This window comes from Prionailurus viverrinus, chromosome A3, assembly GCF_022837055.1.
Source record: "Prionailurus viverrinus isolate Anna chromosome A3, UM_Priviv_1.0, whole genome shotgun sequence".
Classification (NCBI taxonomy): domain Eukaryota; kingdom Metazoa; phylum Chordata; class Mammalia; order Carnivora; family Felidae; genus Prionailurus; species Prionailurus viverrinus.
Window position 1 is genome coordinate 1,881,519 of NC_062563.1, and position 27,398 is coordinate 1,908,916.

Sequence of the window (27,398 nt, forward strand, 5' to 3'; positions counted from 1 at the left end):
CTGCCTGCGTCGTGGAGGCGGGGGCTCGGGAGTCCCTGCCCAGGGAGTTGAAGGCGGGGTTCGGGGTCCCTGCCTGCGACGTGGAGGCGGGGGCTCGGGAGTCCCTGCTCGGGGAGTTGAAGGCGGGGTTCGGGGTCCCTGCCCCAGACGCGGAGGCGGGGGCTGCCCTCTGGGCGCAGTGGCAGCTGCGGGTAACGAGCGCTTCCGGCGCGTCAGCCGCTAAATATAAAGTGCTGAGCGCATCTTGTCTTTTAATCCCTCCCCTCCCCCAAACCTGCGGTAGCTTCGTGTCCCTTAAAATAAATCCCAGCCCGCTACCAGCGCCTCAAAGCCCCGCCTGGCTTGGCCTGGCCCGCCCGGCTCCAGCCCGGAGGCCTCCTGGCCGTCCTCGGTGAGAGGCGGAGAGGGGGGCTCCGACTGTCCCTGCGCGGTCAGCCACTAAGAGCGCGCACGTGTGCGCTGGCTTTTTGTCCGTCTCTCCCTCCGGCCCGGCCCATCAGATCAGGGATTAGTGCTGGGCCCTGGAAGAAACTTGGTGCATGGTGACCAGCATTTTATAAAAATGAAACAGAATAAAACGGAAAATATCAGGGCATCCCACATAGAATATTGTTTTGTGTTGAGGCCATTTACATGTGTGAATATTTACGTGGGTACTGGGTCAAACGTGGGATGTGTTTCTTACCAGAGTGCCAAACAAACGAATGAAAGCCACTGCAGAGAACAACTTGAGCCACCCCACAGACCAGGCATTCTGACTCCCCTGGTCTTACAGAGGAGGACTGAGATCCAGCACAGGACAGAGGAGCTGCTGGCAGGACAGGTGCCTGCCCGTCACAGAACACTCTGGCCCCACCGGCACTCAGCCATGGCCAGTACCAGAATTTGAGAAAAGGGAGCGGAAGAGATGGAAAAGTCTTCAAAGTGTATCTGCCAAGAGCTACCTGTACATTTTAGACCTGGTTCTTGACTCGTGGAAAATTGCAGTGGTGAGGAGAGCAAGGACAGGACGGCCATGGAATTAGTGTAGCCCCACTGAGAGAGATCTCTGGGGATCCGGGCCTCCTGCTCCTGGGACAGAGGTAGGGCTCTCCCTCACTGTGGCACAGCCTTTCCCTGGGAGCCCACCTGTCTGGAGTAGCTGTCGTCCCCTGTCCCCTGATCATCTCTGCAACCATCTGGCCTGGTTGTCCCCCCGTGCAGCCGCAGCCCTCCTTCCCTCCACTTTCCAGCTCTAGAACATGACTTGCCCAATGTTACAGATTCTGTGCCTCCCAGATCCTGGTTTCTGGGCCACAGGCCTGTGTGTTGGAGGTGGGGAAGGACTCTTCACTAACAGGAGTTGGTTCTGTCTTGGAAAAGAGAGTTAGACCCGAAGCCTCAGGACCAGGGTGTGGTGTCATTCCTGGAGACCTCCAAGAGCCTGCTAGGCTTCTTGGTGTGCAGCTAGGTGGTTCCGTGAGGACATTAGCCACGGGGCAAATGCCCAGGCAGGGCAGAGGCTAAAAATATATGGGGCACACAGGCCCAGGAATGCCAGTCCTACCACCCATTCCTTGGTGTCCTGCCCAGAGCGGAGGGTACTTTGCAGAAGGTTTGAGAAAGGGAACGGTTGTGGCAGTACCTAAACTTGACTCTGGAGGTCATCGGCGTGGTCTGTGTCCCAAGCTGGGGCACACCCATCCAGCACGTCCACCCTAGACAGCTCTTCACGGAGCCTATCTATCGCCAAGCCTTAGACTCCTGGGGTGGGGATGGGGGGGTGGGTGGACGGAGAGACTGCTGAGGAGCTGGGAAACCCTGAGCATTTCGGACTCCCTCTCAGTTTCTCTGTTTGTCCAACAGAGATTATAGCTATGCTGCCCATCTCGTCAGTGCTGGTGAGGAGCCTGGAAGACCGTGCCCGTGGGGGCCTTGGCAGGGGCCAGGAGCCCACCGCCTGGGCCCACCCAGTGGGAAGCTGGCTGTGCCGAGGACCACCCACTGCAAACATGAGCCGCTTACCTAAGCACCTGCTGTGTGTATGGAGAAGAGTGAAGCGGGCCCTCATGAGGACAGGTGTGAATATGTGGACGTGGGACGCCTCCCGGGTCCCATCACAGGCTGGCAGCGTCACACGGCCAGCGTCCTGCAAGAGGAGGGCACGTTGCCACAGCATATCACTGTGACTCTGATGTCCCCCTGAGGAAGTATGGGCCACGTGACAGTGGGTATGCTAGGTATCACTGCTTGCTAGGAGCAAAACGTAACAGGTGAGTTGATTCAAAGACACGTCAGTGATGGGTGATCTACACAGCAAGTCAAGTCAGTGGCCTGAAGCGTGGGAGCATGCCAGCGGGGCAGGACCTCACCCGTCTCCCGAGGCTGGCACAAGGGATGCGGGTGCTCGCCTCTGGGGAAGCCCTGGCCCAGCTGCAGGTAGCGCCGCCCGGAGGCAGCCGAGAGTACAGGCGGGCTGGGCGCGGAGATCAGGGCTGGCTTTGAAGGTGCCACCTACTAGGCCTTCCCAGCAGGGAAAGGGGCTGGAGGCCCGGGGTGTTGGGGGTGTTCGGTGACCGGAGGAGCCGGGAGGGAAAAGACTGGAAGGGGATCTTGTTGTTCTTCCGGAGCCAAGAATTCTGAGGTCTGACCTGCTCTCTGTGAATCCTGTTGAAATCCCTTTCCTCCTGCCCAGGGCCCTACAGGGCTGTTTTCCTTAGAGACACGAGGAGCACCAGTAGGTGAGGGCCTGAGGTTCGTGCATCTTGTTCCCCCTCTCCCCTCCCCTCCCCCTGCCCTCTCCCCTCCCCTCCCTCTCCACCCTTTCCCAGTTAAGCACTCTGGTGTGAGGGAGCTAGGGAGTGAGAAGTCCAAGAAAAACATGAGGGCCCCGACCCCAGCAAGCCACAGCCACCTTTCCCAGCTTCCCGCTGGGCAGAGGGCTGAACAGAGTTGGCTCCCCGAGGGGAGCTGCCCCTCAGAAGTTCAGAGGGAAACGCTTCGAGATTCTGGAAATAGGAGAGGGCACCAGAGGAGGCCCGAGGGGCTTCTCTCCTGATGGCGGTCAACTCCGCTGCTGCTCCCCAAAGCTTGAAGAGTGGGGACAGTGTGGGGGGACATGTTCCTGGGCCTCACTGCTGGAACCCGGCCCCGGGCCTCCTGGCTGTGGGCTCGCTCTCCCAGCGTCCGAGACGTCTAGACCCCACCTCAGAGAGACGAGCACTGAATGTGCAAGGAGCTGCTCACGCGGGACCAGCGCACAGAAGAACCCAGTCGTGCCCCGTCCCGGATCCCTGCCTGCGGGGCCCTGGCGGTGAGGGTGACAGCCTGGGTGGGGTACGGGCGGCCTCAGGACCGCCGCCGGAGCCATCCTCAGCCACAGGGCTCTGCCACCTCTTCCCTCTGCCTGGGGCGCCTCTCGGCCTTTCCAGGGAAGAAGAGACATCCAGGCCGAGAGGGGCCCGGAGGGACAGCCTCCCGGCAGGTGAGGGGGTGGTTGGGGGTGGCCTGCTGAGGAGAGAGCTGGACAGCAAAGTGGCAGATGGCCTGGGGGTGGCTCCTGGTTCCCCCTTCCCTGCTAGTTGGTGGGGGCCCCTGATGGTGCCACCCTGCCCCCCACCAGCCTGAGAGCCCTTGCACAGCCGGCCTGGCTCGAGGGGAGCGTGCCATTGTTGTCTGTCGGGCTCAGCTTACAGGGGCCGTGAGAGCGGCCAGCACAGCGAGTCTGTCCGGGCTGCCTGCCGGCCACCTGGACCTTGTCCCCTGACAGTTCCCGAGGGAAGAGGGAAAGGACGACCAGGTGACCAAGGCCACAGCTGAGGGTGAGGAGAGGGGATGTGACGAGCAGGGAAGGGGAGTGTATGGCCCCGTGCCCCTAAAAGATGGCTCTGAGGACCCAGCGACGGTGCGTCTGCTCACCAGCAGTTGTGCCCCAGAACGCTTTCGCAGTGAAACCGGAAACCCCCGGGCCCGCTGGCAGCAGATTGGACCTTTGATGGCAGCGTGTGCCCTGCTGGAAGATTCTGGGGCACTGAGTGTGAGTGGAACTGGGCTGCAGGGACAGGGCGGCAAGAGAAAGAGACGGAAAATGATGGCCTGACCCCCTGCACGTAGGCTCACAGGGAAGCACACCCGCGCTGTTACGGTGGCGGTCACTAGGGGCCTAAGGGCTCGAAGGAGCCCGCATGGCTTTGGGAGCCGGCCACGCATGGGTACTGGTTACACAGGTGCATTACATTTGTGGATATCCGTGGAGCTGAACACACGTGACCTGAGCACTTCTGTGCGCATGTCTATCACACTTGGAAAGAAAGTAAACGGAGAGCCTTGTTCCAGGGCAACCCACTATGCTTTTACTAAGTGCCCACAACGGCCAGTGTTTACTGAGCTGCCCTGTGCCGGCACAGGTGCCCGCCCGGTCGTGTGTTCCCCTCCCCTGACCCGGTCCCGGGCCTTGGAGGTGTGACACCGCACCTTCAGAGGGGAGGCGGCCAGCCAGGTGCTCGGCCAGAGGCACACGACCAGCAGAGAGCAGGGCCGGGATTCCCTTTGGAGCGTCAGGCTGCTGGCCTACGCGCCGTGCCCCACAGCCCTCAGCCCTGGGGGCCAGGGACCAGAAGTGACTTTTGTGCTCAAGGAGCTCACCCTTCAAAGGTGTCCCGGATGGGGGCTGCCCTGAGGCTGGAGCTGGGCATTTGGGGAAGCAGTTACTTCTTCAAGGCTCTGTCCTCACCACACATCCTCGGCAGTTGCCATGGAAACCCACAGGCTTACCCGGAGCGTCCTAGGATGCCTGCTCCAAGTCGACTCCAAGGCTGGGCCCTGTGTGCCGGTGGGGCAGAACTGCAGCCCCAAGAACGAAGTAAAGAGGGAGTGGGAGAGACCGCCCAGGCTCCCAAAGCCTGGACTCCGCTGACAGCGCTCCGTAAGCCAGCCTGGGTGCCCCTTGTACACTTACTAAGACATTCTCACGGCCCGGTAAAAGGCTGCAGCATGCAGATGAGCCAGGCACACGGGTATTTTCACTGCGTTAAGGTCTGGGGTGTTACCCCAATAAACCTTCCCTTCTGCTGCTGCCTTAAACATCCTGAACGCAAAGGCTGGATTCATGCACCGGGTGGAAAGAAATAATGTGCATGAGGAGCCTGTAGGTGCCCAGGCGGACACAAGGCAGCACGTGGGCCGGGCTGGGAAGGGGGCTTGTACCCCAGGAAGATGGCTCCTCAGTACAAGACCGCTTCCAGCTTTTCCAGTGGGTACCAGCGGCTACACAGAGAGGACGGCGCCCGAAACCACAGCCCGTGGCCCATCTGGTTCCTACAGGCCATCACAGACCTACGTGAATACATACTTGCCTTTCTCAAGCTCTGGGCCAGGAGAGCCACGTTTGCCTTGGGAGTCTTGCTGGGTTTGGGGGCAGAGTGTTTTCACAGACAGCATTCAGCATGAAGTGCGGGACCTCAGGATGATCACTCCAGAGTCTGGTGTCTCCACCATGGGCTGGACTGGAATTCATGCCTTACTCACTTCCTTATTTGTTTAAAAGTTTTATGGACGGGCATCTGGGTAGCTCAGTGGTTGAGCGTCCATTTTGGCTCAGGTCATGATCTCACGGTTCGTGAGTTCAAGCCCCACATTGGGCTCGCTGCTGTCAGCACAGAGCGTGCTTGGGATCTTCTGTCCCTCTCTCTCTCTCTGCTTCTCCCCTGCGTGTGCATGCACGTGTGCTCGCTCGCTCACTCTCAAAATAAATCAACAAAAAAAAAAATGAAACAAAATAAAAATTTTGAAATATTACATATCATAATATTCACCCATTTACAGCATACATTTTAGGGGCGCTTGGGTGGCTCAGTCGGTTAAGAGTCTGACTTAGGCTCAGGTCATGATCTCACAGTTTGTGAATTCTAGTCCCACGTTGGATTCTGTGCTGACAGCTCAGAGCCTGGCACCTGCTTTGGATTGTGTCTTTCTCTCTACCCTCCCCCACTTGTTCTCTCTCTCTCTCTCAAAAATAAACATAAAAAAATTTTTTTTTTTTAACGTACAGTTTAGGGACACGAGGGTGGCTCAGTCAGTTAAGCATCCAACTTCAACCTGGGTTGTGATCTCACAGTCCATGGATTTGAGCCCCACGTCTGGCTCTGTGCTGACAGCTTGGAGCCTGGAGCCTGCTTCGGATTCTGTGTCTCCCTCCCTCTGCCCCTCCCCCACTCATGCTCTGTTTGTCTCTCTCTCAAAAATAAACATTAAGAAAATTCAAAGCGTACAGTTTAGTGGGGTTTAGCATAGCACCAGAGGCGTAAAGCCACCTCCAGTGAATTCCTGGATCACTTCATCCGAAACCTCTAGCCACTAGTAATCACTACGCTCCACTCTCCCTGAGACTTAGGCAATTACTGTGGGTTTGCCTGTTCTAGAAATTTCACTGCAATGAGATTCTATACTATGTGGTCCTTTTTTTTGTTTTGTTTTTGGCTTTTATTTCAGAGAGAGAGAGAGAAAGAGCATCCGCACACGCATGAGTGGGGGAGGGGAGAAAGACTATCAAGCAGGCTCCATGTTCAGCACAGACCCCAATGCAGGGCTCAATCCCACAACCCTAGGATCACGACCTGAGCCAAAATCAAGAGTTGGACTCTCAACCGACTGAGCCAACCAGGTGCCCCTACACTACGTGGTCTTATGTGACGGCTTCTTTCACCTGGCATCCTTTATACACGTTTTCAAGGCTTCTCCACATTGCAGTGTTGATTGGTGCTTCCTTGTTATGGCTGAGTCACATTCCACCGTACGAAGTTGCTTGTGTTTTCTCAGGTTTCTAATTTTCAGCTACCACGAATAACACAGCTATGAACATTTGTGTGCAAGTTTTTGTGAGGACTTATGTTTTTATCTCTCCCAGGTATATACCTAGGAGTAGAATTGCCTGGGCACGTCATCATTCCATATTTAACATTGTGAGAAACGGCCAGACTGTTTTCCAAAGTGGCCGTACCACTCTATATTCCCACAGCAGCATGTGAGGTCAACTGGCCCCGGCCCGATGTTATCTGGGGACAGGGTGTCCGCGTGTCAGTGGTGCTGCTGCTCCATCCGGGAATGAGACTCATTTCCCTGCTTGGGCGAGTGCCTCGGCACCAAGTGTCCACTCCCTGCCAGCATTTGCCCGAGGGGCAGACTTCTGTGCTCAGATGAGCAGGGCAGGTAGAACTTTCTTCAAAGCTTGGCATTGGGAGGGGACTGGCCACCCCTGGGAGAAGCCTCTTAGCCTGGCTGGTCACGCAGCACAGTGGACACCGGCATGCAGCCCAGAGACCCTGATCTCCAGTTCCAGGTCTTCAAGCCTGTTGTTTCCATCCCCATCCTGATGCACGCAGACCACGTGTTTTCATTTCTCAGAAAAATAAGGCCCACACGGTAAATAGTTTGCAGCGAGTGCTCGAAGGAGAAACCATAGCAGCTGAGATTTGTAATTGTTGAGCGTGTTCCGGGCATCGTGCTAAGCAGCCTGACAGGCACAGCAACGCTCCAGAGTGGTCTCACAAACAGGAGACTGAGGACAAGGACAGGTGGGGAGCGTGCCCACCGTCCGAGCAGAGCCCGAGTGCACACCCGGGCTGGGAAAGCCACGGTCTCCAGTGTGCCGTTACACATCCACCCCACACGTTTGCTGAGTGAATAGGTGAGCTGTCCCGGCTGCCCTGCCTGTCATCACACAAAGTCCAAGCGAGAGGGTCCCAGGCTGGCTTCTCTGGCAAGCAGGTGCCGAGACGAGGGATGGTATGGATTATTGGGAGTAACACCCATGGGGGAGGTCGGGGAAGTCAGGCTGGGCTGGGAGCTGTCAGCCACTCTGCAGGCCTGGCCAAGTCTCTGCCCACCCAGCAGGAGCTGCTGCTGAGGAGAGAGAGTCTGGGGGAGGAGCCCCACACTGGGCAGAAATGGCCAGGCCCTGGTGCCACTGCCTCCCACCATCTCTGCTGGGCTCAACAAAGGCGAGTCAGAGCCTCAGGCCACAGGTGCTCAGCCTCTCACAGTTGGACTGCAAGTCCCTTTAGGAAAGGAGATCTGTGTGGCCGCAGTTCCCTCCTTGTGCCCACAGGTGCCGTCCCCTTGCACGTGGCCGTTCCTCCAGGGCTGCCCCAGCCTCTCTTCCTGGAGGGAGGTCTCATAGAGGAGGTAGGCAAACCAGCCTAGTTGGTACATCTGGTCTCGGGGCTCAGCTGGTGCTCACCCCCTCCCTCCTCCGCTGTCCAGCCTTCCCGGCCAGGCCAGCCTCACCCCACCTCTGCTGTCACCTCTGCAGGTCTTGGAGGCCTACCTGGGGCTGTGACCCACATCCTCATTCCTGAGGGGCTCGAAATGCCAGGGAGGTCGGTCTTCCACTTGCGGTTTCCACTTCCTTGATGCTCTTCCTCTGGGCTTCCTATGGGCCAGCCCTCCCTTCTCTTTCTGATGTCATCCAATCAGACGGGCCATCTGCAGCCACCAGCCACTCTGTGAAAATGGCCAAGCAGCCCCGCCCCCCGCATCCCCTGCATCCCTCCCTACTTTACCCCCCACATCCTATCCCTATAGGTGCCCTTGGCTCTGCTCCCTAGGATGCCAGCCCTGTGAGGGCAGCCTTGGTCCCCAGTGCCTGCAGCAGATGTGAGCACCTAGTCCAGATGTGCAGGGCAGACTGCTGCCAGGTGGGTGGAGAAGACAGGCCAAGGCCCTGGTCCCGCCCACTGCTGCCCTACTCTCCAGGCCCGGGGCTCGCACACTCACTGGTGGGGAGAGCTGTGTCGTGGCGGGCGGGGTTCGGACATCATGTTTCTTGGGGGGGAGGGACGGCCATCGCCCCAGGTGGTTTGTCAGAAGTTTAAAGTCAATTTTTATTTGACAGATAAATACATAGAAACTCAGGAAAATTAAGTAGCCTGTCAAGCACACTTGGCTTTAAGTGCCCGATGCAGTGCTGTCTCCAGAGCTTCCAGGCCTGCCGGTTTTCAAGAGGAGTTAGAAATCTAGATTTTTTAAAAATGTTTGTTTATTTTTGAGAGAGAGGGAGCATGCGAGCAGGGTCGGGGGTCAGAAAGAGGGGGAGAGAGAATCCCTCCCTCCAGCAGGGCTGGAACTCACAAACCGTGAGATCATGACCCGAGCTGAGATCAAGAGTCAGATGCTTCATTGACTGAGCCACCCAGGCGCCCCTAGAAATCTGGATTTCATGAGAAACCTGGTTTTATTTGTCAGCAACTCATGTAATTGTCCTATGACACTGTGCCCAGATTCTTCCTGAAGCGGCGGGGGGGGGGGGGGGTGCGGAGCTGGCAGGTGCTCTTGGCCCCTTCACCACAACCCCCCAGCTTTCAGCTCTTGGGTCAGACACGGCTTTTCTTCCTTCTCTCGCAGACAGGCATTCAAGTGACATTTCTTGATGTTTCCAGAAGACTTCCCCCGCCCTCCCCACCTCTGGCCAGTGTTTCTACTGAGTAGTTGGAGGTACGTATGGTGGTAGCGGGAGATGAAGGACAGCAACAGTGAGAGCTCCTTCCAAAAGTGCCTTTCAGACAAATCCAAATGTAAGGGGGTGACTTCCGGTTCAACCTAGCTTAGCGGGCACACGTACCGCTATCCCCTCCCAGGACCCAGCAGGGACCACAGAGGGACGCTGTGGCACCTCCTCTCCCTCATCTGGAAGACAGGTGCCGCGGAGGCCCGGACAGTCGGACCAGGGAAAGCCACAGAGGCTCCAGCACGCCAGGGGGCTTTGAGGGTGGGGCGTGGAGGGGGGTTTAGAACAAGCACGAGCAGTTATGACCCCAGACCCAGGCTGCAGAGGCTGGCAGAAGACCGGAGGCGCCGGGTTCTCTCTCGGGGGTCAGGGCCAGGAGGCTCTGGGCTCAGGGGGCCCAGACACAACCGCACGCACCGGCCAGGGAGGAACAGGGAGATGAGTTCGCAGGCACATCTTGAGAGGCGACCTTGGCCCTGACTCTGCTAATTCCCAGAGTTCTGGCAGCCAGGCTTGCCTCCTGTGCAGGAGATGGGGGGATTCTGCAGAATTGGCCTGGCTTCCCGAGACTTCTGGCCGAGTGTCTGGACCCTGCTGCTTAACTTTAGTGGTCTACCCTCACCCCATCCAGCCACACTGCTCGTATTAGCACCTAGTACCTCTCATGAAGATCAGCAAACCTCCAGGATCACCAGCCCCTCGAGGTAAGAGCATCTAACACAAAAGACAGATTCCATACCTACCAAAATAAAGGAGCCCTAAGGAAACAGAAACAATAAGAGTAGCAAAAGATCATATAAAAAAGAAAAAAATCTCTAAGAGAAAATACCACACCCATGACCTAAGAACAAGATGTTATGAAAAAGGAACAGGCAGAGAATAAGTAAGAGCTCATTTGGGGGGCATCTGGGTGGCTCAGTCGGTTAAGTGTCCAGCTTTTGATTTCAGCTCAGGTTGTGATCTCAGGGTTTGTGAGATCGAGCCCTGAAGTGGGCTCTGTGCTGACACCATGGAGCCTGCTTGGGATTCTCTCTCTCCCTCTCTGCCCTTTCCCTGCTTGTGCGTGTGTGCTCTCTTTCTCTCTCTCAAAATAAATAAATTTTTAGAAAGAGCTCTTTTTTTAATTAAAATATAAATAGCAAAAGTGAAAACTCAAAGATAAGTTTCCCACAAATTAGAAAAAAGCAAAATGAAAAAATACAAGAGAAAATATAAAATTAGACCACCGGTTTAGGCACAATCTAACGTATAATTAGTGAATTAGGAGAACACAGAAGGGAGAGCTTCATCAAGGCAGTCATCCACCAGAAAATGTCCTAGAACAGGAGGATGTGAGGCTCTAGGCCAAAGGAATGACAACCCACCCCAGACAGGGTGTTGCAACATTTCTAGAACCAGGGCACATCAAACTGACTCTTAAATCTTCCAGAGAGCAGGCCAGGTCCCTGTGAAGAGCCCCGGATCTGACTGGCCCTGGATCTGGCAGCCATCACACGTGGGCCCAGGTGACAGCAGCATGGCCTTCGAAGTTCTGAAGAAGCTGCGTTTGGAATCCCAGAAGCTCTACGCAGTGAATCTTGAAAGAGGGCTGCATAGGGCCACCTGCAGGTGACAAGGGGCCCCACGCACCTGTCCCAGGAAGCTGCCGGAGGATGCACGAAGAGTGGGCAGGGGGCCCGTGGAGGGGTGCACGGAAGCCAAGCAGGGCTCGCTGACACCGGGAGAGCTGGGGCATGGGGTCCCCTTTCAGCACAGGGACATGCACCCCCGGGTGGCCAGTGGAGGAAATGGGGGGTGGAGGGCCCCGGAAAGGGGCAGAGCCCCCACACTCTTGTGTCAACTCCATAAGTAGACGTTAGGAAATTGCCACGGGCAGGCCGCAGATGGGGATCCTGCCGGGATGGGAAGGAGGGGGAGGTGGGCTATGTTTCCTTAAGACCGACTTTGCTCCGATGCTAAGTCCGTCCTAAGAGAACTGGGAAGACGGCCTTCTGCCCGCACCCTGCCCCCATCCGGGAGAGCGGTCGGTGCGTCTGAGGGGAGGCAGTGCTGACGGGACACTCAGGGATGGGTGGGCTGTGCTGTCCAGACATGGCCAGGTGGTGAGAATGGGCCCTCCCGAGGCTGTCACATCCGGTGGCCCTGGACCCTCGGGTCACTGCACCATCGATTCTTTCATTAACTGCTTGATTGATTAATCCCCTGGTCACTGATGCATTTGTGCCACCGACGTCCACTGGGGGCCTTCCACATGTGAGACCCTTGCTGGGTGCCAGGATGGAGCCAGGATCGACACCGGACAGCCACAGGCTGGCCGGAAGGTGGCCTTGGGGGCGGAAGCTGGGAAGCGGGCCAGTGTCCCCAGCAGGGTGTCAGGTGGGTGAGGAAGCCCAGAGAGGCCTTGCGGCAACCGTGCTTTTTGCTCAGGCTCCGAGAGATGCCCGTTGCTTCCCCTCCCCCGGGTGGCACGGGCGGGGACGCGTGCCATGCCACCGCTGCCGGCGGGCCTGGGCCTAGCAGTGTCCTTGTTACTGGGATGTTCTCACCCTCCTGACAGGAGGGCGGATTGAGGGGCCTGCAGTCTGCCGGTCGGCCTGGGGGGCCCCGACTCCACACGCCGCTGGGACTGTGTGCCCCGAGGCACCTCGTCCTTGGCCGTGCCGCCCAGGACATTTGCACAGCCGTCCCGCACAGGCTCTGTGTCTCTTTTCACGTGTCCCTCCCGCTCTGTGGATCAGGCCAGGCTGGCTCCTCCCCACGCCCTGTCCTTGCACACAGAGTGAAGGGCACAGAGGTGACAAACTTGAGCCCCAGGCCGGCCCGAGGCCATGCAGCAGGAGGGGACAGAGGAGGGACCAAAGCCATTCTGGGTGACCATTACCTGCCTGGCCCTGTGTCTACACCACTAGCCAGTGGGACAGTGAGGAGACCAGCCCAGCACAGGTAATACCTAGTGCCCAGCTGCCCTGCCTTTGCAGGAGAACCCCTTGCTGGGCCCTCACCTTGCCATGCCTGAGTAGGCCTGCTCCCACGACACTGCCTCCTGGAAGCCCTCCTGGCTCCCTTCCAAAGCAACACTTCTGTATCACCCTGCTGACTGTCCTTGTGCTACTCTGGCTCTGACTCCCTGACTCACGGCCTTTCTGATTTCCTGTCACCCTCCCGTGCCGGCACGTGTCCCCGGAGCCCAGCACAGGCCTGGCGCACGGTGGCGTCCGGGAGGCGTCGGCCAAGGAATCGAGGAACACGCTTCCCTCCGCACATCGTGGAAGGAGATGCCTGCGTGTGGAGTCCCTGCCCTGTGGAAGTCTGTCCCTGGAGCCTCTCCTCCCCCCACATCTGCCTGGGAGGCCCCTGGTGGCCCCTGCCGCAGGCCCCCAGGGCACGGGCTGCGCGCCTGTGTGCCAAAGTCCGCAGCTAGCCGCGTTCCCGGGAGAAACGTGCGTTTCTGTCCCCGCTGTCCGGCAGGGAATGTTCGCGGCAGCTTTCTTCACTGTGGCCCTGCCACCTGAAGGGCGGGTACACAGGCGGCGGGTATCCAGCCAGTGGAGAACCGTCTGAGAGAGCTTGCCCGTGCACGCGAGCCTCACCTGCCCGGGGAAGGGTTCCCAACACAAAAGAGAAGTCTGGGGCTCCGTGAGCCTGACCCAGCGTCGCCCCACGACCCTGGCGCTCCTCCCTGAGGGGGTGCCCAAGACAGGCGACAACCTGTGTCCGGCCACGAGTGCGCACAGCAGCACCGTTCCAGAGATCGAACAACCCAACATCCGCCAGCCAACGGACGGGTCCACCAAACGCGGTCTCTCCACCGGCAGAGTGTCACTCGGTCTCAATAAGGAGCGAGGCATGGACACTGCCGTGTGGACGAGCCTTAAAAACACAGTGCAGAGTGAGAGAGGCCGGGCCCGGGAGGACACACGTCATATGATCCCATTTGCAGGAAAATCCACGGGGACAGAAAGCGGCCTCGTGGTTGCCAGAGACTGGGGAGACAGTGGGGTAAGGACTGACTGTTTCCAAGTCTCCTTTGGAATGATGGAATGTTCCGGACTGAGAGGGGACAGCTGCACAACAGTGCCAATGTACTCACTGCCACTAAGTCGTATACTTTGACGTGGTTACGGTGGTGGATCTCATGTGGTGTGCGTTGTATCACAATACAAATCAACCCCTCACAAAAATAAAACATTGGGAGTGGAAGAGCGTGAACTCTGCCTAGTTCCACCGACCAAGTTTCTGCATGAGCTCTAAAAACAGCATATGGGTTCTCAGGGCAGGACCTTAATTTTGCAAACTGTTTCCGAGTTGAACAACCCCCTGTGGTAGACTGGGAATATCAAAACGCCTATTGGCATGGATTTGGGGAAAGGTTTTAACGTGTGAGAAGACAAGCCTTCCTCCCCTAAAGAAGAGATCCACTGGCTTGTCCATGACTTCCAACCTCACACTTTGGACACATGCTACTCTCCTTGGCTTCCCGAGAGAAGGGCAAGTGACTCATCCCAACCATTCCCCCGCTTCAGGAATCCTGACGGAAAAGATCGGGAGTGTGGGCATCTCTCGTGTTAGAGCACAGAGTCGTAACCTCAGGGGATGGGCGACTCATCTGAATGAGCTTTTCAGAATGCGGGTAACTGGGTCCCTCTGAAACCTGTGGGTAGAACTCCGAGAGAGGCTGGGTGCACCTGCGTGCCTACCTGTGCGGGTACACACGGCACCTGAGTCTGTGTGTGTTTTTATTTGACTTCTTAGGTGCTTAATGTCTCATGTATATACAAGAATGTATACATCATGGTGTGCCTTTCATAATAAGGAAGCAGGAGCCCACGTGCCCACCTCCCAACCCAAGAAGTAGAGTTTAACCAGCACCTCCGAGCCCTAGAAACCTTCCTTAATGGTGTCCTTCAATGGAGAGACCATCGCTCAGTCCCCTTCCACTGCCGCCTTGCTTGGCTCCTGCCGTTGAGTCTGGGTGTCTTTGGTTTATGCTCTCCAGGGGTGGGGGTAGTGTTGCCTGGCTGTGTGGGATGGGGCTTGGGTAGCAACAGGGGGTCCAGATACACTGGGGACTTCCAGTGCCTTCTTGGTCCGTACACCAAGGAAACTGGCAAATGTTATAAATCAAGGCTCCCCCACCCACTTAGGAAGACAGTTATCAAACATTCACCAACGCCTAACTGGGTAGTTGATCTCTGACTTCTAGGACCTCAAGTTCAGTGGAAGCGGTAAAACCTACAAGCATAAGATAACTTAAGAATGTTGACGAGAACCCCTCTGGGTATATCCCCTAAAGAACCGAGATCGGGGTCTCGAAGAGACATCTGCACACCCACGTTCACAGCAGCATTATTTACAACGGCCAAGAGAGGGGAGTAACACAGGTACCCATTGACAGATGAATGGATAAATAAAATGTAGTCCATCCTACACTGGAGTATGATTCAGCCTTAAAAAGGAAGGATGTTCTGACACCTGCTACAACATGAATGAACTTGAGGACATTATGCTCAGTGAAGTCAGCCCGTCACAAAAAAAGACAAACCCTGTATGATTCTACTCACATGAGCGACGCAGAGTCAAGATCATGAAGACAGAACGCAGACTGGTGGTTGCCGGGGGCCAGGGGGGGGGGAAACGGGAAGCTGTTTAATGGGTGTAGAGTTTCAGTTTGAAAAGTTGAAAAAGTTCTGGAGATCTGTTGCACAACAATGCAAATAATTCATTTTTTAATTTTAATGTTTATTTATTTTTGGGAGAGAGATAGAGAGAGAGGAAGGGAGGGAGGGAGGATGAGCAGGGGAGGGGCAGAGAGAGAGGGAGACAGGGGATACGAAGCAGGCTCCAGGCTCTGAGCTGGCAGCACGGAGCCCGACACGGGGCTCGAACTCACCAGCAGTGAGATTGTGACCCGAGCCCAAGCTGGGTGCTTAACCGACTGAGCCACCCAGGCGCCCCAACAGTGCAAATAATTCTTAACGGCACTGAACGGTACAGTTAAAAATGGTGAAGATAGCAAATTTTATGTTGTTGTCATTGTTATTGTTTAACCACGACCAGAGAGGAGGAAAGAAGGCATTTTGATGGCAGCAGATTGCTGGTGGGGACAGCCCTGGCTGGGGATGCAGGACACTTGGGTTTGGGTCCGTGTTCTCCTATTTCCTGGTGGCCTTACGCAAGTCACTCACCATCTCCGAGCCCTGACGTCCTTGTCTTACGGGACGAGGGGTTTGTTTTAGGCTTTCCAGCTTAGAAAGCTGAGCATGCACAAATGAGTCTGACACGTTCCCTCATTGACTTTCACTCAAGTGTGACATTTACAAAAAAACTACACGCATCAACACATTCTCTCAAACCGAACACACCCGTTTGATGCCATTGTGTGAATAGACCGCCGTTTATTTACCCATTTTCCTGTTGATGGAAATTTGGGTTGTTTCCAGCTTGGGGTGACCGTGAACAGTGCTGCTTGGGCCCCTGCTCGGGGGGCTGAGGCTGCTCAAAGCTCTGTGGAAGTTGGCCAGGATCTTCACATCGGCAGGTGCTCCTTCTCCTGGCCAACTAGGTAGCGTCAGCCCTTCCGAGTTTGGTCTCTCGGGGTGGGGGAGGGCTGTAGCGGGCCTAACTTGCATTTCCCTGGTGACCGGTGAGGCCGAGCACCTCTCACGCCCCAGTTATCCTCTCTGTCAGAGGTGATGTCTTCTGTCCATTTTCCCGTGTTGTTCAGATCTTCTCCCATCCGGTGGGCCGCTTCCCGTTCTTCTGGTGGCGCCTTTTCGTGAGAAATTCTTAATGTGGTCCAATTTATCATTTTTTTCCTTTATAGGTTTAGTGCTTTTTGCACTTACTAAAAAAAACCAAAACCGTACTCCAAGATCATAAATATGTTTCCTTCTTTTTAGAATTAAAAACAACATTTATTGAGAGAGAGAGAGAGCGCACGCACACATGAGCAGGGGAGGGGCAGAGAGAGAGGGACAGGCTCCCAGCTGTCAGCACAGAGCACAACTGGGGGCTCGAACTCAGGAACCCTGAGATCGTGACCTGAGCCAAAGTTGGACACTTACCCGACTGAGCCCCTCAGGCGCCCCTAAACATGTTTCATTCCAGAAGTTTTATTTCACCTTTTACATGTAGCTCTTCCAGTTCAGCTGGACTTGATTTTTCTGTATGGTGTGAGGTCTGGATCAAAATTTTTGGATCAAAATTTAAAAAGAAAATTCATTTTTCTTGCTTGTGGGTAGCCAACTGACGAAGTGTTAATTATTGGAAACCAAAAACCATCATTTCCTCACTGCAGGTGGTTGTCCATTTTGTTGTGAGTAGGCTGACTACGTGCGAGGGTTTTCCTGGACGGTCTATTCCATTCAGTTGGCCTGTTCGGCCATTGTACCAATACCCCACTGTCTTAAATACTCCAGTTACAGTGGCTGAATATGTGGTGGGGTAACCCTCCAGCTTTGCTCTTTTTTTTATAATGATTTTTTAATGTTTTTATTTATTTTTGAGACAGAGAGAGACAGAGCACGAGCAGGGAAGGGGCAGAGAGAGAGGGAGACACAGAATCTGAAGCAGGCGCCGGGCTCTGAGCTGTCCGCACAGAGCCCGACGCAGGCTCAAACTCACAGACTGTGAGATCATGACCTGAACTGAAGTCGGATGCTTAACCAGCTGAGCCACCCAGGTGCCCCCCCTTTTTTTTCAGCTTTTCTCTTTTTTGCAATTATCTTAGCTATGTTTGACCTTTTGCATTTCTGCATGAATTTTAGAACTAATGTGTCCGTTTCTTTTTTTTATGTTTATTTTTTGAGAGAGAGAGAGAGAGAGAGAGAGAGAGAGAGAGCAGGGGAGGGGCAGAGAGGACACAGAGGATCTGAGCCTGATGAGGGGCTCGAACTCATGCAAAGTCAGCCACTCAGCCAACTGAGCTACCCATATTTGAGAGAGAGAGAGAGAGAGAGAGAGAGAGAGAGAGAGACAGTGTCTGAGTGGAGGAAAGGCAGAGAGAGAGGGAGACAGAATCTGAAGCAGGCTCCAGGCTCTGAGCTGTCAGCACAGAGCCCGACACAGGACTCGGACTCACAAGCTGTGAGATCGTGACCTGAGCCGAACTGGGAGCTTAACCAACTGAGTCACCCAGGTGTCCCTAACGTGTCAATTTCTAATACAAGGATATTATAAATGAAAACCCCCTCTGTGCTTTGCTTTTGTTTGCAACCCACACACTTTGGTAGGTGGTATTTTCAGTAGCATTCAGTTCAAAATATTTTCTTTCTTTTTTTTTTTAAATATATATTCTCTTCTAATTATTTTTTCAACGTTTTTTTTTTTAATTTTTTTATTTTTGGGACAGAGAGAGACAGAGCATGAACGGGGGAGGGGCAGAGAGAGAGGGAGACACAGAATCGGAAACAGGCTCCAGGCTCCGAGCCATCCGCCCAGAGCCTGACGCGGGGCTCGAGCTCACGGACCGTGAGATCGTGACCTGGCTGAAGTCAGATGCTTAACCGACTGCGCCACCCAGGCGCCCCTCAAAATATTTTCAAATTTCCCTTGTGATTTTTTTTTTCACCCTGGGATTAGTTGGATATTTCCAAATATTTGGGGTTTTTATAGCTATCTTGTTGTTATTGGTTTTAATTTAATTCCAGTATAATCAGAGAACATATTCTGTATGATTTGAGTCCTTTTATATTTATTGAGACTTGTCTTATAGCTCAGCATTTGGTTTATCTTGCTAAACATACTGTATACATGAGAAAAGAATGTGTTAGGTGTGTTTGAAAAATACTAGCTCAAGATAGTTTATATAGTGTTCAGATCAGTTGTGTCCTTCATGAGTTTTTTAGTTCATTTGTTCTATGCAGTGCTGCGAGACCCATGTTAAAATCTGCAACGATTGCTGAATTATCTGTTCTCTTCTTAATTTTGTCAATTTTTTCTTTATGTATTTTGAAGCTGTTATGAGGTACATACCGATTTACGATTTTTGTCTTTTTGATAAAGTCACCATTTTTCATGAGGCAGCCTCTCTGTTTATCTCTGACAGTATTCTGTGAAAGCCCATTTTATGTGATGTTAACACGGCTCCTCCAGCGTTGGCAGGCTTACTGTTGGCATGATAGATTTTTAAATTTATGCCTCCTGTGAAAATAGCATATGGTAGAGTCTTGCTTTTATATCCTTTTCATCGAGGTGCTTAATGCCTTACACTTAATATGATTGATTTGGTGGGCTTTAGGTCTCTAATCTATTTGTTTTGTTTGTTTCTTCTAAAATGTCCTCTTCCGCTTTCCTTTGGGTGATCTGAATATTTTTTTTACCTTTCTGCTTTAGTTATTTGTTGGATTTCGAGGTGTACTCCTTTGTGGTTTGTTTGTTATTTTAGTAATGGCCTTGGCGATTTCAGTGCACAGTGTCTGAGAGCCAATATAGCAGAATGTACCCCAGATGTAGAGCCTTCCAATGTCACAGGCCCATTGTCTGAGGTCGTTGTGTGCCTCGCAGCTACATACAGTAAGATCCCTACAATGCAATGTTACAATTGTTGCTTCTTGTGTGTGTATTCAGTTATGTATCCTTTTCATTCTTTCCTGATGATTGAGTTTCTAGCTGGTATCATTTTCCTTCAGCCCGAAGAATTTCCTGTTTAGCATGTCCGGTAATACAGGTCTGCTGGTGAGGATTTCTTTTAATATTCTTTTATGTTAAAATATATTTACGTACTCTCATTCTTGAAAGCTGGTTTGACGTCCTGCAAATGTGTTGACAGGCTTTCTTTCAGCTCTTTGTACATGTAGTTCCACTCTCTTCTGGCATCCATAGTTTCTGATGAGAAGTCATTAGACTCCACGTGTCGTTCCCTGGATGGCTGTGACCGCGTGGCTACTTGTAAGAGTTTTCTCTTTACATGTGCCTTCCAGCAATTTGACTATGCTGGGCCTATGCATGGTTTTCTCTGTGTTTATCTTGGTTGGGGATCATGGAACTTCAAGTATGTAGATTCATGTCTTTTACCACATATAGAAGATTCTAGAAATTATTTTTTTCAAATACTTTTTCCTGCCCCATTCTTTCTCTCCTTTCGTTTTGTAATTTCAATTACACGTATGTAGACCTTTTGAAATGGTCTCACAGATCCTTGGTCTCTTTTATTTATTCCCCACTCTTTCAGATTGAATAAAGTCTATGGATAGATCTTCAAGCTCACTGATTATTCCTCTGTCATTCACTCTTCTGTTAGGCCCATTTAGTTAACTTTATATTTATGATATTTTAATTTTCAGTTCTACAATTTCCATTTTCTAAAAAGAGTTTCTAAGGGCACCAGGGAGGCTCAGTTAGTTAGGCGTCCAACTTTGGCTCAGGTCATGATCTTGCAGTCTGTGGGTTCAAGCCCCGCGTCGGGCTCTGTGCTGACTGCTCGGAGCCTGGAGCCTGCTTCAGATTCTGTGTCACCCCCCCTGCCCCTCCCCCACTCACACTCGGTCTCTCTCTCACAAATAAACATTAAAACAAATAAAAATAAATAAATAAAAATATACATATAGTTTCTAGTTCTCACTTGTGGTTTTTAAAAAATATTTTTCTTTATATCAGTGATTACAGTTATAACAGTTACTTTAAAATCCTTGTTTGCTAATTCCGCAATACGGGTCACGTCAGGGATCAATCTCCATTACTTACCCTTTTTGGTTTGCGAATGGCTCCGACATTCTCCTTTTCTTTGTATATCAAGTAAATTTGGATTGTATCCTAGACACATTGTTATTTTCTGTTGACTTTGGAGTCATATGTACACATCCCCAGAGTTGGTTTTATTTTGTGTTCGTGTTGTTGTGACGCTAAGACTCGGCAGTGCTCGGGCTACGAACAACGACCCGTGGGCAGCAGCTCTGATCTCATGTTAGACCTCATCTTGGTTCTTTTGTTCTCAGCCTACCTGCCTGGAGTCGGCCCCATGCGTGTGGTCCAGCGTCACCTGGGGATTTAGGCCCTATTTATAAACAGAACTCAGGCCGCTGTTTCTCTTACTCCTTCCCTTCTGGGATGTCCCTGCATCTCCCAGAGGGTGTCATTGGCCCGGCTCCGTCTCCTAGCCCCTTAGGCAGAAGGACTATAGGTGTTTTGTTGGTGCTTTTTTTTTTTTTTTAATTTTTAATTTTTTAAAATTTACATCCAAATTAGCGTATAGTGCAACAGCGATTTCAGGAGTATGTTGGTGCTTTATCTGGTCGGTGTGGCATGGGCTGCAGCCTGGCCTTAGGCCAGGAGTGTTGAGACAGGCAGCCCCCCTCCCCAGCATCTGCCTGCCTTTGCTCACTCTGGCGACTCCAGGAAAAGGTGTTTTGTATTTTGTCCCGAGCTCAGAGTGCTGTCTGTGGGAAGGTGAGTTCAATAGGAGGTTACTATTCTACCACACTGGAAATGGAAGCCCAGCTTTCAATTTCTGTGAAAAAAAACCCCTGCTGGGATCTTAGAACCTGTTTTGTATTGAATCTGTAGATCACGTTGGGAAGAAAGGACAGGCTCCTAATTCTTGAACTTTGTATATCCCTCCACATACTTATTTTTTCTGTAATTTCTCTCAATCGTGTTTTACAATTTCCTCTCGTTTTTTGTTTTGTTTTGAGAGAGAGTGAGAGAGAGTGAAAGAGAGCGAGAGAGAGCACGTGTGCGTGCATGAGCAGAGGAGGGTCCAGGGGGAGGCGAAGAGAGAGAAAGAATCTTAAAACAGGCTCCAAACCCAGCTCGGAGCCTGACATGGGGCTTGATCTTACAACTGTGAGATCTCATAACCGTGAGATCAAGACCTGAGCTGAAATCAAGAGTTGGACGCTGAACTGACTGAGTCACCCAGGTGCCCCTCTGTCTGTCGGTCTTTTGCTTTGTGTTGTTAGTTTTACATTGAGGTGTTTGGTTGGTTGATGCTTTTGTAAATGGTCTAACTTTCAAAGTTTAAATTTTTACATTCTCACTGGCATTTAATGGTCAGTGCCTAAAACCTTAGCTTTATGTATCTTGTGCAAACAGTTAATGCTAATGACACAGGTTCCAGCGACAAAACCTGTGGTTTGGTCCATCTCCCAGAGCACCTGCAATGAAGTTTTCAAAAGGTAACTTTTCAGGAATGGAGGCTGGGGCTTTACGAATTGAGCATTTAAGCTGAATGAGGGGCAAGCTGTGTCTAGGAATTAACCAAAGCAATAGGCAGTTCTACCTGAAAAAACCCTCTGAGGGGCCTCATACTCAGAAAATGGAGTTCGGCAGCCTCACCTTTCCAGGGAACGGGGACTCAAGACACCAGCAGACTCCTTGGACTTGATAGGAAGGCTGTTTCTTGCTTGTACTCTGACGTGGCGAGGGAGACGGCCCAGGAAGGCTGACCTATCGGAGTTCCCACCTAAACTTCGAAATAAGCCCCTCCCTGAGCTAAACTAGTAAAATCCATCCGTGACAGCTGTAGTTAGCTATTTGTGGGAGTCAGCCAAGACACCGTCGTAAATGAGTCATTCGAGAGTTTGTAGACAGCCTGCATCCAGCAGATCCAGGTCAAGCTCCGAGAGGAGGCAGGCCTGACTCTAACTTCGGAGCAGACATCTAATCAGTGTACCGAGGGCTCGGTCCACCTTGCCAGTCTAAAAGGAGCATTGCCAGTGTCTGTCAGCTCTGGGGTCCGAGTCCCAGGTTTCTGTCTCCACCAGGAGAGACCTTGGGCTACTAATGACATCCTTCCTGAGCGTCAGTCCCCTCATCTGCCACACAGGCTTGGCCTGGCATGGAGGGAGAGCTCAGTGTGTCGGTGTCGCTTACCTGTGGCCACGGAGCAGACTTCAGCACCACACTTTCTTTCCGAGGCAGAACAGGGAGGGGTGGCCTTGGCTAGTGGATTCCACTCCAGATGCACCAACTCTCAGGCTACTGTTCTGGGGCAAAGGGGCCGATCGGGCTGATGACGGCCTTCTGATTGATCTGAAATTTCGGTCTTCTTTCCATAAGTGAACAAACTAGTCATCTGTTATATTGGGTTGAAGTGTTCCCCCCAAATTCACATCCACCCAGAACCTCAGCACATGACAATCTGGAAATGGGGTCTTTGCATATGTAATTGCTTAACAGTGTTGAGATGAAACCATTCTGAATTTATGGTGGGCCCTAAATTCAGTTAGTAGTATCCTCTAAAGATGAAAGGAGGGGCACCTGGGTGGCTCAGTCAGTTGGGCGTCCAACTTTGACTCAGGTCACGAGCTCACGGTTTGTGAGTTCAAGCCCCACGTTGGGCTCTGTGCTGACATCTTAGAGCCGGGAGTCTGCTTCGGATTCTGTCTCCCTCTCTCTCTGCCCCTCTCCTGCTCATGCTGTCTCTCTCAAAAACAAATAAAAACGTTAAAAAATTAAAAAATAAAAAAGATGAAAGAATACACAGGTGCCTGAATGGCTCAGTTGGGTGAGTGTCCAACTTTGGCTCAGGTCATAATCTCACGGTTCGTGAGTTTGAGCCCCACTTCTGGCTCTCTGCCGTCAGAACAGAGCCTGCTTAAGACCCTCTGACCCCCCGCCCCCAATCAAAAACAAATAAACATAAAAAAAAAAAAAAAAGATGAGAAGACACAGAGATGCAGAGAAGCCGTGTGACCACAGAGGCACAGATTGGTGCAAGCCCAGGGGCCACCAGAGGCAGGAGGTGGGAAGGACCCTGCGCACTTTAATGTTGGACCCCTGGCTTCTGGAACTGTGAGAATGAATTTCTGTCGTTTCTGTAAGTCCCTGTTTATGATGATGCTGACAGCCCTAAGAAGCGGATGTGTCTACATCTATGGATCAGTTAGGTGTTCCTGCACTTGACCCCGGGTCAGGGATCCATTCTTGATGACCGGCACACCCTGCCAGATTCACGGGGCTGAGGAGCACCATCCGCTGGGGTGGGGAGGTCCCCCAGGTGAATGGGACTCTGGTAGCCTAGGCCTGGGTCTTTAAAAAATGTTTTCTTATGTAGTATTGAGGGTAGACAACAGAAGCAAAGGGAACACAACCAACACCGCGTACCTTTCACACGGCCAGAGCAACGCGGAAATGATTTACTCTCGTGTTTGAGTGTGTCTGATGCTTTCTCTATTTTATTGAAGAGACACTGAAAAGGCGCACAAGGTGACCCCATGGCTTCCTCACTGCCCCTGTTCACTCTCAAGGTGGGCAGTGCTCCAGGGAGCACTGTGGCTCCCATCTTCCCTGGGGTGGGGGCAGGGGACGGGGACTCCCCTGGCAGGGAAATGGGACCACAGGGGGTGAGGTGGGGTGCAGACTTAACCGCCCACACTTCCTGTAGGACAGTGCCCTGGAGCAGTCTGCGGGTGAGATCAGCGCCCCTGCAGGGAGCAGGCCAGATGCAGAGGAGAGCAGCCATGCTGGCCTGCGTCCAAGAGTGCAGGCTGACCCGAGGCTGGGGGAGGGGGGTCCCGTCAGAGAACGCAGGAAGCCACCGCTGTGTGGAGAAGCAGGGGTGCCCTGAGATGGCACCACCAACCTTCCTTCAGGGAAGACGACAGTAATGTAGCAGGGGCGACCTGAGAGTGGGGATCCCCCCTCCCCCGCAGTCACACCGGCCCTCCAGGGTGCAGCGGAACAGAACAGTGGGCTTCACTTTCTACCCCCACCCCAATCGTAAAGCGTTGAGGGTGTGGACGATGGCTCACATCTGTTTCCCGGTACAGATGTCATCACACGGGGCCTGAAATCAGCCTGCCAATGCTGTTGCTTGGCCTACTTTAAGCTTTTCTAATTATTTGTAAGCGTTTAGAGATTACGATTTTATACAGAATTCCACATTTCCGCTATTTGAAAGCCAGACCCCAGCCCGGGCCGGGCTCCAGGGGCTGGAGGAGATGGGCACGGGAGCCGCGGGTCCCAGCCCCCCGCCCCCACACCCGGCGCGTCCCGTTCCTCCTGCGCGCGGAGGTGCAGGTGCACGGGTCCCCCGCCCCCAGGCGCGCGGGGCTGGGTCACGCTGCCCGGAGACCGCGGTTGTCCTCGCCAAGCGTCCCCGAACACCGTCTGTTGCTAAAAAGCAAACAAGCAAAACCCGGCACGAAGAGCACTGTACCTGAGCTAGTCAGTTCTACAGCGGAGATGCTCGTGCACAGTGTTTAGGTCACGCACTTTGTCAAAGGGAACAGAGCAAACAGGAAGAGGCCGTCCACACAGGACCGCTCCCGACTCGGGACTGCCGGTCGCCACAAGCGCTGTCGGCTCCCCCAGTGATTTATGGATACCCGTGTGCGGGAGCCGTGCCGCCCCAGGCCGGGCGCCACTCCCTCCGGGGAAGCTCGGGCCGCGGCGGGGGGACGGGGACGGGGACGGGGTCGGGGACGCGCGGGGCCCAGGACGCACTGCCTCGCCCGGCAGTCGCGCAACCGACGCCGCGAGGCCAGTCCTCGGCCAGGCCCGGCCCGCCCGCAGCCGTGGCGCCGCCGCCGCCCGCCTGTCCCGGCTCCGGCCCCGCGAAGGCAGCGGCGGACGGGCCGCGGGAGCACGGCCTCCCTCCCATCCTCCCTCCCTCCCTCGACCGCCCGGCGCTCCCGTCAGCTCCGGCCGCAGCCATTTTGGAACGAGTGCAGACAAAGAGCGAGTCACCGCCGTTGCCCCCCCAGCAGGCCCGGGGTGCGGACCCCGCCTGCCGCGCCTAGCCGTCCGTCTGCCCCAGTCCCTGGCCCTCCCGGCCGCCCGCACCCCCACAGCCCGCCGACCCGATGCCGCCCGCTCGCCCACCGAGCCCAGGCCGCCCGCCCGCGCCCCGGCCTCTGCCGCTAGCAGCCATTGGCCGCGCCTTTTAAGCGCGCGCCGCGGCCAATGACGAGGCGCCGAGCGGCCGGGCGGGGGGCGCCGTGACCAATGGCAACGCGCCGGGCGGCGGGCGGGGGCGGGCGCGCCGCCGCGTCTGCGCACCGCGCCGTCACCGCCCTCTACACCCCCCCCCCCTACGCCGGCCGCCCCCCGCCCGCCCGGCCGCCGCCCCCGCCCCGCAGGCGCGCACCGCCCCCCGCCCGCGCCTGCCCGCCCGCCCGCCCGCCCGCCCGCGCGGAGCCTCCTCCCCGCCCAGCGCCGGCGAGCGGCGGCGGCGGCGGGCCGAGGAGGAAAGATGGCGGCGGGCTCGGATCTGCTGGACGAGGTCTTCTTCAACAGCGAGGTGGACGAGAAAGTGGTGAGCGACCTGGTGGGCTCGCTCGAGTCGCAGCTGGCGGCCAGCGCGGCCCACCACCACCACCTCGCGCCCCGCGCGCCCGAGGCGCGGGCCGCGGCCGCCGGCGCGCTCGGGAACCATGTCGGAGCCGGAGCGGCCGTGCCGGCCGAGGGCGCGCCCGCAGCGGCGCCGGAGCCGCCCCCCGCAGGTAGAGCGCGGCGCGGCCTGAGCGCGGGCGGGCGCCGGCCGGGCCCGCGTCCTCACCGCGCCATCCCGCTTGTCCCCGCAGGGCCCGCCGCGAAGCTGAGCGCGCTCGAGGCCGGCGCCGGCGCCGGGGCCGGGCCCGGGGCCGGGGCCTGCGCGCCGGGGGCCGCGGCCGCGCCCGCCGCCCAGCCCGCCGCCCGCAACGGCCCGCCCGGCGGCCCCGGCGCCGCGCAAACTTTGAATGGGAGCGCCGCGCTGGGGACCTCGCTCCGCGCCGCCGCCGCACCTGCTGTCAGCCTGCTCCACAACGGGCCCGCGCCCGCGCCGCCGCCCAAGCCCGCCGCTGCCGCCGCCACTGTCATCCAGACGCCGCCCTTCCTCGGCGCCCCCGCCGCGCCCGCGCCCCGCGCCCCCTCGCCGCCCGCGCCCCCCGCGCCCGCCGCGCCCCCCGCCGCCGCCGCCGCCCCGCCGCCGCCGCCGCCGCCGGCCGCCGCCAGCCTGGCCCGGCCGCCCGGCCCCCCGGCCGGAGCCCCGGCGGCGGCGCAGAACGGGGGCAGCGCCGCGCCCGCGCCCGCCCTCGCGCCCGCCCCGGCCCCCGCGCCCGCCCCGGCCCCTGCCCCGGCCCCGGCCCCCGCGCCCGCCCCGACCCCTGCGCCCGCGCCCGCCCCGCCGCCCGCCGCCAACAGTCAGCCCGGGCCCGCCGCCGCCGCCGCCGCCGCCGCCGCGCCCGCGCAGGTGGCCAAGGCCGACTCGCCCAAGACGGCGGTGCAGCCGGCGCCCGCGCCGCCGCAGGCCCTGGCGGCCAGCTGCACGGCCGGCGCGGGGGCCGGCATGATCCTCGGGCCAACTATGCAAGGGGCGCTGCCCGCCGCCGCCGGACTGCCGCCGCCGCCGGCCCCCGGCACCCCCACCGGGCTGCCCAAAGGCTCGGCCAGCGCGGGGCCCCAGAGCCTGCCCAGGACGCCCTCGGCCACCACCGGCGGGATCCGGGCCACGCTGACGCCCACGGTCCTCGCCCCTCGCCTGCCGCAGCCGCCTCAGAACCCGACCAACATCCAGAACTTCCAGCTGCCCCCAGGTAGGTGGCCGCGCCGGGCGGGCCTGGCTGCCCCCGCGGGGAGTCCAGGAAGTTGTGGGGCTGGCAGGGCGCTGAGGTCACGGGTCTTGCGCGGGCCTGCAGCGGAGGAGCCGGGGTGCTCCCCTGCCGGGTGCGGGAGAGCTCTCTGCCATGCGTTTGTGTGTGTGTCTGCGGGCACGGCCCCCGGGTGCTGTGGCAACAGGGGTCCCCTTTCCTGGGGCAGCGCTTGGCCTCAGCTCGCTGTTTGCATTGCAAAGTTTCTGGGCTCCCACCGTGCAGCAGCGGCCCTTCTGCTCTCCCGGCTCCCTGTGCCCCTGTCCCGCTCCTCCCCTCCCCCCGCCGTGCAGCGCTCTGGCTGCCGGCCTCCGCTGGAACGGCTTACTGGGTTGTGCAGCCTGGGTCCATGGCTTTCTTGGGTCTGGTGCTTTCCCCTTCTGGTTTTGGGGATCGGTTGTGTTAGG

At 55.9% G+C, this 27,398-nt stretch overlaps 1 protein-coding gene and 1 long non-coding RNA gene across 2 annotated transcripts in view; both read left to right on the top strand.

Moving 5' to 3' along the window:
- Window positions 1-8,301: 8,301 nt before the first annotated feature.
- On the top strand, window positions 8,302-15,131 carry LOC125161537 (uncharacterized). Its single transcript, XR_007150661.1, has 4 exons — window positions 8,302-8,672; window positions 9,379-9,468; window positions 10,113-10,185; window positions 10,911-15,131. It is a non-coding gene; the product is annotated as an uncharacterized LOC125161537 (long non-coding RNA).
- A 10,419-nt stretch (window positions 15,132-25,550) lies between these two features.
- Window positions 25,551-27,398, top strand: part of TAF4 (TATA-box binding protein associated factor 4) — a 66,284-nt gene continuing 64,436 nt past the window's right edge. Inside the window, exon 1 of the mRNA XM_047851569.1 lies at window positions 25,551-26,937. Coding sequence (XP_047707525.1) covers window positions 25,614-26,937 — 1,324 coding nt within the window. The 5' untranslated portion in view covers window positions 25,551-25,613. The remainder of the gene's footprint in view (window positions 26,938-27,398) is intronic.